Below are 14,586 nucleotides of genomic sequence, written 5' to 3'. Positions count from 1 at the left end.
AGCGTTCGATTTACGAAATAGAACTTTAGCCACTGTACGTAAGCAGAAACAACTCCTAATTTCTCCAACTTGGCGAGCAGTATAAACTACGTCAATTTAAGCACCTCTAGTCATGAAAACCGAGTGCATATTAGTTTTAAAAATATGTCGTCTGCAGAGGCCCCGCAGGTCGTCTTCCACTTGATCGAGCCACCTTGCTCGCTGCGCGCCTCGTCGCCTTGTTCCATTCGGGTTGTTATCAAGAACCATTTTCACCGGGTTGTCGTCCGACATCCTAACGACATGCCCAGCCCACCGTAGTCTCCCGATTTTCGCCGTTTGAACGATGAGTGGTTCTCCCAGCTGCTGATGCAACTCGTGGTTCATCCGCCTCCGCCATGATCCATCTTCCATCTGCACTCCACCACAGATGGTACGCAACACCTTTCCTTTCGAAAACCCCAAGGGCGCGTTGGTCCTCCACGAGCATAGTCCAGGTTTCGTGGCCGTAGAGGACTACCGGTCTGATCAGTGTTTTGTAGATGGTTAACTTCGTGCGGCGGCGGATTTTATTCGAGCGGAGCGTCCTTCGGAGTTCAAGGTAGGCACGATTCCCTGCCATAAGGCGTCGACGAATTTCTCTGCTTGTGTCGTTGTCAGCAGTCACCAGTGAGCCCAGGTTCACAAACTCGTCTACCACCTCGATATCATCACCGCTAATATGAATTCGTGGCGGGAGGTTGACACTGTCTTCTCTTGAACCTCTTCCTCTCATGTACTTGGTCTTCAATGCGTTTATGGCCAGTCCAATTCGTCCGGCTTCAGCCTTCAGTCTGATGTACGTCTCCGTCATCTTTTCAAGGGTTCGTGCTACAATATCTATGTCATCGGCGAAGGCAAAGAGCTGAACAGACCTTCTAAAAATCGTGCCACTCGTGTCGATACCAGCCAAAGTGATGTTGAATAGCAAGCACGATAATCCATCACCTTGCCGTCTCGAACGATTGTGTCGTATGCCGATTCAAAATCGATGAACAAGTGATGTGTGGGCACGTTATACTCACGGCACTTCTGTAGGATCTGCCGTACCGCGAATATTTGGTCCGTGGTGGCGCGGGCACCCATAAATCCCGCTTGGTATTGCCCCACGAATTCCCTTGCAAACGGTGATAGTCGACGGCACAGAATTTGAGGGAGTACCTTGTAGGCGGCGTTCAGCAACGTGATTGCGCGGTAGTTGCAGCAATCCAACTTGTCGCCTTTTTTGTAGATGGGGCACACTGTACCCTCCATCCACTCCTCCGGTACTACCTCCTCCTCCCAAATCTTGGCAATAGCCCAGTGTAGCGCCTTAGCCAGTGATTCACCACCGTGTTTTAGCAGCTCGCTGGGGAGTTGGTCAGCTCCAGCGGCTTTATTGTTTTTCAGCCGGCCGATCTCCTCTCTAACCTCCTGGAGGTCAGGGGCTGGGATTCTGTCGTCATCTGCGCGTACACCGAAATCTACTACCACTCCGTCGTCGTCCTCTGCTGCATCGCCATTAGGGTGCTCATCGTAGTACTAGTAGAACTTTCGTGTGTCATTCGCACGGTACAGTTCCTCCATCGCCTCGCGATCTCGATCATCCTCCTGGCGCTTCTTCTTCCGTAAGACCGAGTTTTGCCTGTTCCGTGCGCGTCGGTAGCGCCCCACGTTCGCCCTCGTTTGATGTTGCAGCATTCTCGCTCGTGCTGCATTCTTCTCTTCCCCTAACTGTTTGCACTCGTCGTCAAACCAGTCGTTTCTCCTGTTCGGAGCCATAGTACCAAGCGCCGCTACACTGCCTATAATCGCATATCAGTCCCATCTGGAAAATCATCGAGTTGAGAAAACAGCGCTTGAAAATATTTTTCTTGTTTTGTGTATTTCACCTGTTTGGGGTGGGTTATTCTAATTTTTTCGTCATAATGTAATGAAATAGACCTCAATCATAACTTCTACATTAAAGAATTTCCTTTTTCGTGAAAATTACAATGAAAAATAAGAAAGAGACTGACATGCGATTATTTAGGCCATCGAGTAGTAAAATAATCGCATACCAGTCTCACTTTCAACCGCTCGGTGTAGGAGTAGTTGTATTTTTATCAAGTATTTTGAATATGGGCAGACGTTCATGGTTGCAGACAACTTCTAAATATGCTGCATGGAGAATGACGGAGACGTCCACCCATTACTTACCCCAAATTTAAGGTCGTCGTTGAAAAACCAAAAAATAAGGTTGAAGTCTTGGATATGCTACTGAATAGTTTCCTTTCTTTCGTCTTCAGTGTTTCGCAATACGTGCTAATAAAATTATTCCGCATTAGCCCGTGCATTAAGCATTTTGGAAAAGTGGTATTGAGAATGAGAAGTTTCCAATTTCATCACAACAGAATGAGTAGATCACCCACAGGAAATTAACTCTTTACAGAATGCAGCTTTGGTCAAGGCTATTATCCCACTGATTGACGAAACCAGTATCCTTTCGGGAACGAACTTTTAGAAAAAGTGTCAGTTTCAGTGTCTACTTAAAATTAACATTTTTGTGAAATTTATTTGAAATAACCTTGCATTTATTAATTATTTGAAGATTTTTTAACAGTTAAAAGCTTGTAAAACAGCATCAAGGATTTATTATATGGGTTGAAGAAAAAAATATGGCCATAATCAGGATAAACATTTGGTGGGACTGATATGCGATTATTTTTAGAATGGGACAATTTGACCTCAGTTTTTTGTCTGACTTTTTCAAATAAAATATACTGGTAAACATGCGTTTGATGCAATTGAAAATTTGTGCGAGCCGCTGATGGAGAGTTTCTTCCCCCACAAACACGGTAATAATTACTAGCTAATCATAATTAGATTAACAGGAAAAGTCCATTGCGCCGCGTGCAAAGCTATTTTAGCTGAAATTCGATGATTTGGACTAATCGTGCCTCTCCAGCCATCATCAGTTTGGTGTACCTAGGCGGATAGAAATTGCTCCCAAACCACTTTCTGAAGCAATGCTTTTCGCAGGAAAATTCAATTCTGAAGCGTCTGGGCATTTTTTCTCTTCTGTGAGTATCTCGTTGCTAGTGCAATAGTTGCAGAGTTATGATGGGTCGAATATGATGATGATTTTATCAATTTCGGCCCATTCCTCTTCCCCAAGTTTTGTTCATCGCAGTGATCAAATTGAAATCAATACTAATATAGGGTAACGGGGGTATTTTGGCCCACATGCATATTTTGGCCCACCCGGTAACACTTTACGAATTTTATCTGATAAATTCAATGAATATTAGAAAACTATGCATGCAACATTGAATGACACACCTAAGAATCATACAACACAATAATTTTCGGCGAAAAACTGGCTCTAGGTAGTGTTGTTTTGGAATTAGTTCATACATATTCAAAGTCATGGCTGAGTCAACCCAAAGTCAAGAGGAAGTGGTAATATACAAGTCAACGTCCGGAAGCTATTGTAACAAATATGTATGCTTTTGAAACAACTCGTTGTTGTAGTAACATTAATAAAATGTCATAGAAACAGTTTGCATACTCTAACATGTTGGTAAAAGCTGAAAAAGTGGTTAAACGCATGGCCGAAATATGTTTGCCTCTTTCTGAAGCAAACATATTTTGGCCATGCCATGTTTTGACATCTCCCTTTATTACCGTTCGGCCGTTGCACGTGAACAAAGAAGCAGCTTGTGACAATTTACAGGTAATCACTTCTTAATTTATCAAATTTAACGATATGAAATTGGATGAGAATGCCTGTCAAACCGCTATAAGCCAAATCATTTCATTTTTAGAACCTCCAAACCACTATTTTTGCTCTAAAAATACTGATGATGATCTTAAATACAATCAGTCCGAACTATTTCCATACACGTCTGTAGATATAAAGGTGGGCCAAAGTAAAAATTTGGTGGACCAAAATATGTTTTTAGTACTTCGTAAAAATTTTGATATTTCCAGGATATTTTTCAATATATTGCATTGTTGAACGGTGTATATTAAAATAGACACTTAACTTTTAACAATGGTATAATAGAGTAGGTATTTATTTAAAAAAATTGTGTTTGTTTTTAATGAACTGTGCGAACACTTCCCAAAGCTGGCCAAAATACCCCCGTTACCCTAATCAATTGTTAATTTAATGATCACTTGCGAATCTGTTTTATACATTAAACAAAAGACGGAGACGCAAGGAGAATTATATAATAGTGGTTAGTGCGAATCTGCATCAGGTCATCATCGGGGCCTCAGGTTACATCACAGGTTACATCTTACATCACACACACAGGTTACACTGCATCACAGGTTACATCGGGGCCGTTTCTTTGGTAGTGAGAATATGCAGAAATTTGAATGTCCGGGGGTTTAATAGAGCCTTGTGAACATGCTTCACTTATGTCCAACAACTGGTTGATGCTGTGTGTGCCAGGGACAAAATATTGTAGTTTTGGAGAGTATTCTTGTTGCGGAGATGCATCCAGGAGCGTGTATATTTCACTACTGTTTCCAACTTATAGCTGAATAAGGTTAAATAATCAATAGTTTTACAACAAATGTATCTAGTACTGTTTGGGCCAACTCATGATTCGTGAGGGTGGACATCGGAATCGCTCTTTAAAATGGAATTTGAGCCAGGTGTTGTTTTAGTGTGGGGGAAACAAAGAAAATACCAAAGCAACACGCGTGCAAGTCGGCCACCGACTCGTTGGGCTTGAGTTTCTGTTAACTTTGTAATAGTGCCCGGATGACTGAACATGTCTTATGGTGGACTTTTGGCCAAGTAGGTGCGTCCATTGATTTTGTGGGGATGCGATTCACGTCAGAATGGATCTCGCTTGGAACTCGTCAGTTGCCACGGTTGTGCGCGGTCGGGTTCAAGGTAGGGCTTTGTTATCAAGGGACGTTTTCAACACGTCTGTTGGTGGGATTGTTTCGTGAAAGCTTGGAGCTTTGGTGTGCTTATGATAGTAGATATCTTATGCTTCAATTTTTCGATTTTTCTAGCAACAAACCTAAAACTATGTTCTGACCAATATGTTCACTTGAAGTTTTTTTTTTAATTTTTAAGGCTTTGGATACATGAAATTTTGCCATTTGTTTTTGTATTCAGTAGGTAACACTTAAGTGTAAATGAGTCATCTGTTGGGTGCACAAAGTGTGGTAGCTTTTCGGTTGCGGGTAGTTTTTTTTTTGTATTTACAAACCAGATTGTGCGATGCACTCTGACAGGTCAAAATTGGCAATTTTACAGTAGGTTTCAAAATTTATCATTCGAGCATGACAATGCGGCATGCGATTGATGCATCGTCTACAATTGTGAGTCCTGGCACATTTCACTAAGTTCTATGTTCTTGTTTCATGATTTTCCTAGCTTTTGGACAAATGTTGATATACAAAAGTAACTTTTATTTAATTATGTTGAAATCGTTTTGGGCGTGAAAATAGTTCATGACAACTGAACTTTGATTGCAATTATTTTGGCATTTTAATAATAAACTTGGATCTTTGTTTTGTTTGATATGTATGTTTGCATTTTTTTTTAAGTTTTTGGGCTATGAATGCATGAAACTTTGCCAGTTTTTATACTCAGTAGGTGTCTTTGGTGCGAAACGTCGTGTCGCGTAAGCGTCGGTAGGAGAAAATGGAGCGGTCGTGCATAATGCCCCGGTGAAACGCATCATCGGCCTGGGTGAGTTTTGCTTATTTAAGGGTTTCCGGAGTGTAGTGGGCACGCTCTTGTTTGCTTCGGGGAGGTCAGCTCAGTTTCGCGCACGTTATTTGAACTGCGCTCAGTGTAACTATCTTAATACAGCGGTTTCGGAGTTCAATGACCATTACATCGTATAATGCTCGGGTGTGCCTCGTGGGTTTTTTTACTCGCTTTATCAATTCTTTGAGCTGGTACCAGTAGTTTGCGTTCGGCGTGCGGTGCGTTTTACGAAATTCATTCGTTTCGAGGTAAATTTTAATAGTTCACGGGATGAAACGCAAAGTTTGGTGTGATACAGAGTTAACGATTGATAGGTTGCCGATGACAACTAGAAACTTCGATTCTCCTATATGCCGATACAGCGATCGTGATGCGGTTCTATTTATATCGTCTTCTGGTGGTCGGTTGCGCAGAGACCGAGAAATATCCATATCGGGCGCGAATTTGTGTAGAAAAGATCGCACCATCAACCTCGATGGATCCAGATCAATTCCTTTCCACTAACACTAATCCCTTCCTTTGACACTTGTGGATGATGCAGAGGATTCCTCGGTCTCTAGTAGCAACAAGTATTAAACTAACACTCCCGATATCCCTTCCTCTATTGATCTGCATTGGGCGTGGCCAGCTACGTTATTGACCAGTGAAAAGAAAAATCACCAGGAATTGTACACTGAAAATGGCTTGCTACACCTAGGCACCATTTTGACGGTTCTTTGTGCAATTTCAGCTGATTCTGGTCAATCGCGGGCAACACACGGGCGATCAAATATGCTATGCTATGCTATGCTATGCTGACTTTTTCAAATAAAATATACTTTTTTGTTTCCCTAATCGATAGTAGAGCAAGAAATAGATAGAATCTGATATTTAACTCAAAAACGATGAAAATCCATTTGGGACAGGTATGCGTTTATAGGCAGTACAGCAGTACTACCTATGGCTGATCAAATGTCCCTCCAGCCATCTTCAAGAGTAGCTGCGCCAAGCTGCTCTTCCGTTGGTAATGCTGCTTCCAGCTGCTGCGCGTACTCCCGTGCAACCTCGGCGTCCCGTAGTTGCCCGATGTTTGGTCGCGGTGGGCGACTTTGACGCGTGTTTCGCACCGTCGAAAGTTTTGAGCGCATGCATACTGCAACAAGGTAATGGTCCGAATCAATATTCGCACTGCGGTAGGTGCGAACGTTGATAACGTCAAAGAATTTACTATCGTTTAGAACGTGGTCGATTTGGTTCTCCACTTGTAAGTCAGGTGATCTCCAGGTGGCTCTGTGGATGTCTTTGCTGGGGAAGAAGGTACTTCTGACCAGGCTTCGAAACGGTCAGCATTTTCATTTGATCTCGCTTCCTCATCGTGCATCACAGTCGGCTTTCGCTCGTAAATGTAAAACAACCGTCGCCTATTAAACAAAGAAAAGGATGGTCATTCGGCACTCGCGCATCAAAGAGATTCACACTGCCATTCGTTTGGCGATGTTATTTCGGCCTATTTCTGTCTACTTCGTTCTATTTATGTTGATAAATATTATTACCCGCATAAATATTATTATCCGCACCCAACGTGCGTAATTCTCATTTCTAGAAAATATGTCAAAATACGTTTGAGGAAAAAAACGTCGTGGTGGCGGTGCTCGTTTGACATGTTCGTTCAAGACTGTATTAAGACAGCGAGCCTTGATAGCGTCAGAGGAAGAAGAAGACGATTATCGCAGTAAAAAGTGGTTCGACCGTGACCATTTCGAAGCCTGCTTCTGACTACCATACCGCGAGAGGCTGCAAAGTTCACACATCGTTGGCCGTTATCATTTGATGCGGCGTGCAGGCTATTCGGCCCTATCACCGGTCTGTACATTGCCACCATATATACATATCACCGATGACGATCTTAACGTCCCATTGCGGACAGCTATCATACACTTGCTCCAGCTGCGCATAGAACGCTTCTTTCTCATCGTCGGCTCTTCCTTCGTGTGAGCAGTGCACGTTGATGATGCTGTAGTTGAAGAACCGGCCCTTAATTCTCAACTCAACCATCCTTGCGCTGATCGGCTGCCACCCGATCACGCGTTGGCGCATCCTACCCAGCACTATAAAGCCCGTCCCAAGCTCGTTGGTAGTGCCACAGCTCTGATAAAAGGTGGCCTCTCGATGTCCGCTTTTCCATACCTTCTGTACCGACCAGCAAAGTTCCTGCAGTGCTACGATTTCGAAGTTGCGTGGATTTAGTTCATCATATATGATCCTGTCGCAGCCGTGAAAGCCTAACGATCTGCAGTTCCATGTACCGAGTTTCCAATCGTAGTCCTTATTTCGTCGCCTAGGTCTGTGCCGATTGTTCCGATCCGTATTAACTTCTTCGATATTTGCAACATTTGGTGTTTTTCGGGGCGGCTTGTTGGGTCTTCCCCAACCCCCTGTCTCGCCGGAGGGCCATAGTGTCAGCTCTGATTAGAGTCCTACGCTGACACCAGGACGTTGATCAGCCGCTCCTAACATGGAGATCAGACGCTGTTTTGAGCCGCACCATCTTGGTGGACAGGCGCTCGGGTTGGCGAAGCATTTCCTCTACCGCCGAAATATGGTTACCGCGCCAACGATCAAAAACATGCACCGAGAAAACCTGAAATATTGTTTCGGTATTACATTTCAACTTTAAAAGAAAATTATTAACTTTTTTACTTCTCCAAGCACTAAAAACTATCAATGTTCAGTTAGCTACACATTTTTAAAAAAAAAATTCAGATTTTTAGACAGTGTGTTCTTAGAGATATTCAATGTACAATAAGATTTTTGTGGTTTTTCCTTACACTTTTTTTTTCTTTATTTTCTAGAAGGATAAAATCACTGTCCACAAGTTTGCCGAAGATACCATACCAATCAAACAAACCGGTCTTGGCTGTATTTTTTTTTTTTTTGCTAGAAAACTTTAACAATTTGTTTCTTATTTGATGTTCGGACAGCAATCATTGTTTATCTAACCTTTTCTAAATTCCATTGAAAAAAAAAAGATTTTAAAAAATAATCTTTTTGAGATAATTTTTTTTGTTTATTTTACCTCTCAAACAATTTCCGGAGTATTTTTTTTTCGTAAAAACAAAATTATTATTCATGACTTTGTCGAAGATGCCAGATTATTCAAACAAACCTTTCTAGCTCTAAAAATATGTGTAATCTTAAATAACTTTCTTACATAAACCATTTTCAAAAACTTCTCGTGGAAAAATTTCTAATATCACAAAGTAACACCTTCAGCTCATAAAAAAATCTGTGTAAAATTTTAGTCCGATAAAAAATGGTCAATTAAAATGGTTGCCATTTTTTATTTTTTATAATTTACTCACATCTTTCGTGTTCGGAGGTACTCTGGAACAACAAATCTTTCACCTTAATATATGTTCCATCGTCCATTACGCATTAGTGCGGTTTCGTCAGTTTTTGGTCGTATTCTGCTGATCCGTTTGGCCATATCCTGCTTCTCGTCACGGTTTGAGACCTTTTGAACCTACAAGAAAATTTTACTCAAATGCAGATGTATTGTCAAATTCATTCAAAACATTCCACGCCAACAAGGGTATGAAACTTTATCAGATCATATAAAACCATAATCCATATTCTACACGCTATTTCTTAAATGCTAACTAAACTAAACTAACAGAGAATTCAAAGTGTGTAGCACAACAAAGTTGTGCTTCACTTATATGTTCAAAGTAAGATGCGTTGCTAACGGCACAATTAAAGTAACAGATCCAGTACTCGCAACTAACGATGTTTTATTCCTACAGAGGCGATTGCTCGGGAAATGAGAAATCTTGTTCAAAAATACCCGTCCCCGCTTTGCATTCACCTAGGACCGTTACCACATATTGTCCTGTACGAGCCTGAACACATGCAAGTTTTTCTCAATTCGCCGCATTGCCTGAACAAATCACTACAGTATAAATTCTTTCTCGTGGATCGAGGTCTTTTTTCGGCACCAGGTAAGGCTAGTGGCATATTCTATTTAACTATTTTTGGACACTTCTTATAATATTTCTTTGTAGCCAGCTTATGGAAGGGACAGCGAAAAATTCTCAACTTTTCCTTCGGGCCCGCCATCATGAACAGCCACGTCAGTACGCTCAACCAAAAGAGTGCAATGTTGGCAGAACTCATGGAAAAATACGTTGGACAGAAAGAACGGGATTTCTTCCATAGTATAGCTCTTTGTACCCTGGACACTATTTATTGTAAGTTACTTATTGTCGAATTCGTTTTCGCGGTGAAGCTACACCGTCCCGGACTACACCCTGCAGCTTGGTATGCGTGATAATAGAGATGACTGTCAATTTGTTTTGTTTTGGTTATTATCGCCATCGTCTTTTTTTCTCGTTTCCATTTTATATTACCATCTCACAAATGTGCTGAAAAAAAATTTACCTGACACTTTACCATGTGGAACGAGAACCGAAACAAAGCAGTTTTGACACATACGTGTGAATGTGTTGGTAACTCCCAGAAGTATACTCTGCTTCTTTCGGGTACATTCCGGGACAGAAAAAGTGTAGTCAGAGACAGAAAAAGTGTAGTTCGGAAAGTGAAAAAAAGTTACAGGGTAAAAAGTGTAGTCCGAGTGTAGCTACACCGCGAAAACGAATTCGAAATATGAAACACGTTTTTTTTTTTAATTCCAATTCATTAACCTATGTCGTATTTACAGGTACAGCCTTCGGTTGCGACTTCGATCTACAAAGACAACCAGTTGGAGACCTGTACTTAAAACTACAAGCTGAATATATAGATATAGTGACGCGTAGAGTATTTAATGCATTATTTTACCCAGATTTCATCTACCGATTGACAAATGCATATAAAAAACAATTAGAGATAATGGATGAGGGTCGGCTTTTCATATCGAATATCATGAGTGCACGTAATGTCGATAAAGTACTTTCCTCACCAAAAACACAACCTTCAAAAACAGAGAATGATGACAGAAAACCGCAAAATTTCCTAGACAAACTACTGGAATTGGCCCAAGAAAACACTCAGCTAGCGAAGGAAGACATTCCAGATCATTTGTACACAATGATTTTCGCTGGCACTGACACAACGGCCACCACCGTTAGTAACGTGCTACTGATGCTGGCAGTACATCAAGAAATACAAGAACGCGTTTACCAGGAAATCATGGCGGTTTGTCCCGCAAAAGATCAGCAAGTATCCGTAGAGGATGTAGCAAAGCTGTTATACACCGAAATGGTTTGTAAGGAAACATTGCGCCTCTTCCCCGTTGCACCAGTCGTTGCTCGAATTACAACTAGTGACATTCAGCTAGATGGTATGCAAGTTTTTCCTTTATTCACTAGTATTCATGCAGAGACGATATAAACTATTGATTTTTTTTTAGCCAAAACAACCATTCCCAACAATACAACGGTGGTGGGTGCGATCTATCCGATGCATAGAGATCCGCGACATTGGGGTCCAGACGCCGAAATATTCAATCCGGACAATTTCCTGCCGGAACTTGTGGCTCAGAGACATCCGTACGCTTTCATTCCGTTTAGTGGGGGACCCCGCAACTGTATAGGAGTACGGTACGCCTGGCTTTCCATGAAAGTCATGATAGCACATATACTGAGAAAATATCGGCTAAAAACATCGCACACGATGGATACCATTGGTATTGAATATTCGATAATCCTAAAAATTACGGGTGGATGCAGGATATCCCTTGAGAAACGTGATCACCCCACCGCAACCCAGTGAAACGAAGCTGATGGTGAACTGCTGGCCAGATTACTCTTAATTCAACTTTTAGCTTATGTTTTTGTAGACTTCACAAAATTAGTACTAGATTTGTCTAGTTTTACAATAACATTTTCGCTAACTTTATTATATGGGTTTCAACATTTAGATTGAAGTTTTTAGGTGACATAAGGGTCATTATCATTCACTCTGACTTGCACAAAACTTGCCGAATGTATATTATCTGCCAAAGTTTGTAACGGAATAAACATTCACAATCATATCAGCCATATTAGTCATATCATTATCTTTGTACCGAAATGTTTTAATTTTGAATAAACTACCCGGTGAGGGGACTTGTGCCATCATATAGTTGATTTTGTTCTAAAGCAAAACTTACGTGACGGTAATAATAATATTTTAAAATCCACAAAGGGTATGATTTCCTACTTTTACATCTCTTCGGAAGCATAACGATGCACATGACTGCATTTTTAATAACGATTTTTTTTTTTCAGGTATAACATTTTAACCAAGGTTGTTAATACGATAGATTATCGTCGATAATCGTCATTGCCGTTACCGATAACGTATAGTATCGTCATTGACGATGACGATAGCGTCTTCAAACATTAACGATATCGGCGATAACGATAGTCACTAGACGTTATCGGCTCACTAACGCCTTATGCCAGTTTTGTCTGCTGTGGTAGCGAATGGTGTACGACTTGATCAAAAAGCAGGCACGAGGTGAAGAAACGTTTATTCACTTCGTAGAGTTGGAAACGAAAAATCACTAGGCAACAGGAAGAAACTTTTCCTTATTTGTTTATGTTTCGCTTCTCATCAGGAAAATAAATGTCTCAGTTTTGATTGTTTTAACTTATGAGGCGCTTTTTGAAGCACAAATTCGAATAGTATAAACTGTATTGTAACTAAACATAAACATTATCTGTATTGTATATTGTAGATCGATCTTTTCTCTGAGCGCATTGAATAGTTTCGTTGTTCAAAACTGCAAGTAAAATTGTTAAGCTACAATCAAAGTTTAGATGTTGGGTGATACCAAAAGGCATCACCCGCCGGGAATGAGTTACATTTGCGGTGAGAAAGGGACAAAAATTGCCGATTTTTCATGGGTTTACCTGTAATCGCACTGACGAAACTTTTCATACATCATCAATCATAGTAACCCATGAGTTAGCAAAAAAAATTTGAGCAAAAAAAATCGTGCGGCACTTTGTGGACGCCGGGTATGCCCGTTCCGGCATCTACAACATCTTGACACTATTGGACAACGATCAGAGCATCGGAAGAAAGCCCGGTTCCGGACGGCCAATGACCCTGAGCGACAAGAAGCTTCAAAGGATGCTGAAGAGGAAGACCGAGGGAAAAGTGACTAAATCGCTACGAGCACTTGACCGGGAAGTTAGTGCATGCGATAAAACAGTGAGAAAGAATCTGAAAAACATGGACGTACAGGTCAGGAAGCGGCAGTCCCGTCTACTGGTCTCGGAGCTGCAGGCAATGACGCAGCGAGAGTGGTTGAATAAGATGGTCAAGTCGATTTTCCCGGCGAATCGCGACGTGGCAGTGGTGATGGACGACAAGACCTATCTCATCCTGGATGGCAACGACTGGCAGGGAACTTCGTATTTCACTTCTCCCACGAGGGAAGTGAGCTCCGAGGTGAAATTTATTTCACACACCAAGTTCCCCAAGAAGGTGCTGCTGTGGCTGACAATCAGCGAGAAGGGGATGTCAAAGCCGCTCTTCTTTCGCTCCAGGCTGGCCGTGATTGGGAAAATTTGTAGTACGAAGTGCCTGCCAGAAAGTTGCGTCGTTCATCAAGAAATACCATAAGGGCGAAGACACGGTGTTTTGGCCAGATTTGGCGTCGGCCCACTACTCGAGCGATCACTGGAGGAGATGGAGCGGCTGAATATCGATGTGGTACCGAAGTCGGCGAATCCGCCCAAGGTCCCCAGCTGCGTCCCATTGAGAATTTCTGGGCAAACTTGAAGCGCAAGATCTATTCCAACAATTTTGTCGCGGAAGAATCAATAAAAAACGAAGGAAGAGCTTAAAAACATGCCTTCATCGCTTGTTTTCGTCCGCCATGGTGAATGTTCCGGTTAACTGCAGGAAGGTCGCTCGCAAGGGCGTAGAATTTTTTTGCAAATAAGATAATTACCATTAATGGGAAATTTATCCAACTCAATTATCTGTCTTAGTTTTTTTCATCGCCATCAGAAAAAAGTTCATTTTTTACCGTAAACGTTATATTTCTAAACCGTTTAACTTTTACCAATACATAAACTATAGTCGATTCTTTCAGCACCAGAGTTCATCACACACTTTTATTTTTATTTTTTTATATATATCTTCATAAAAGAAACAATCATGGTTTACAAATAATTCCAATTAATTATCCAATCTCAAATGCTTATAATTTCGTCAGTTTTCAACGAATTTTGATTGTTCTTGCAGCAATCTATTGGAAAATCAGTTGTGCTTTCACTTGAATTGGAAAATATCAAGCCTCATTAAACCCAGATAAAGAGCTGAGCAGAATGGCCAAATAACGCTCAATATGAGTGTTTCCAAAATCGCGATGATGTCTAAAGGTCGGAAATCAACTCCAGATTGAATTTTCTGGAAATGGCCGAACCATATTGAATTTTCTGGAAATGGCCGAACAACTTTCAAATGGATATTGCCGGAACCAGCCCTTTTTAATTCCAAGATGGCGACTTGAGCTTACCATTGTATATGAAAATTTTCGTTCGAGATCGTAGCGATGCCTAGACGCCAGAATGATAACTTTCAGTTTATGAGGAACAGCCTAAAAACACTCAAATAACGCCCAATATGGGTTTTGTCATAGTAACATTCGCTTCTAGTTGCTTTTTACTTCCCAGCTTCGGGTCGTTACTTTGGTCTCCTGTAGAAAATTCAATTGGGCGGACTTTCAACCCACCTATACCGTTGGTCACTGAGCGAAATTCACGGATTACACACTAATACTGAGCGGAAACAAGTCAAAAGGACTCACAATTAATTTAACAAAGAACAGCTTGAAAATTACGAGACCATACAATAGTTTTATTATAATTACTTTTCACGGGAAGGAAAGGTTA

General features: G+C 41.3%; 1 protein-coding gene across 2 annotated transcripts in view; it reads left to right on the top strand.

Moving 5' to 3' along the window:
• LOC129727557 (cytochrome P450 4C1-like) overlaps positions 1-11,814 on the top strand; it is a 36,084-nt gene extending 24,270 nt beyond the window's left edge. For both annotated transcript variants that reach the window (XM_055685491.1, XM_055685492.1), the window contains 4 exons: positions 9,502-9,696; positions 9,760-9,945; positions 10,416-11,036; positions 11,106-11,814. In XM_055685491.1, the coding sequence (XP_055541466.1) occupies positions 9,502-9,696; positions 9,760-9,945; positions 10,416-11,036; positions 11,106-11,467 (1,364 nt within the window). In that variant the 3' untranslated portion in view covers positions 11,468-11,814. The remainder of the gene's footprint in view (positions 1-9,501; positions 9,697-9,759; positions 9,946-10,415; positions 11,037-11,105) is intronic.
• Positions 11,815-14,586: the final 2,772 nt, after the last annotated feature.

This window comes from Wyeomyia smithii, chromosome 3 (genome assembly GCF_029784165.1).
Source record: "Wyeomyia smithii strain HCP4-BCI-WySm-NY-G18 chromosome 3, ASM2978416v1, whole genome shotgun sequence".
NCBI classification, from domain to species: domain Eukaryota; kingdom Metazoa; phylum Arthropoda; class Insecta; order Diptera; family Culicidae; genus Wyeomyia; species Wyeomyia smithii.
The sequence above is the reverse complement of the archived record's forward strand: the minus strand, read 5'-3'. Positions and strand labels throughout refer to the sequence as shown.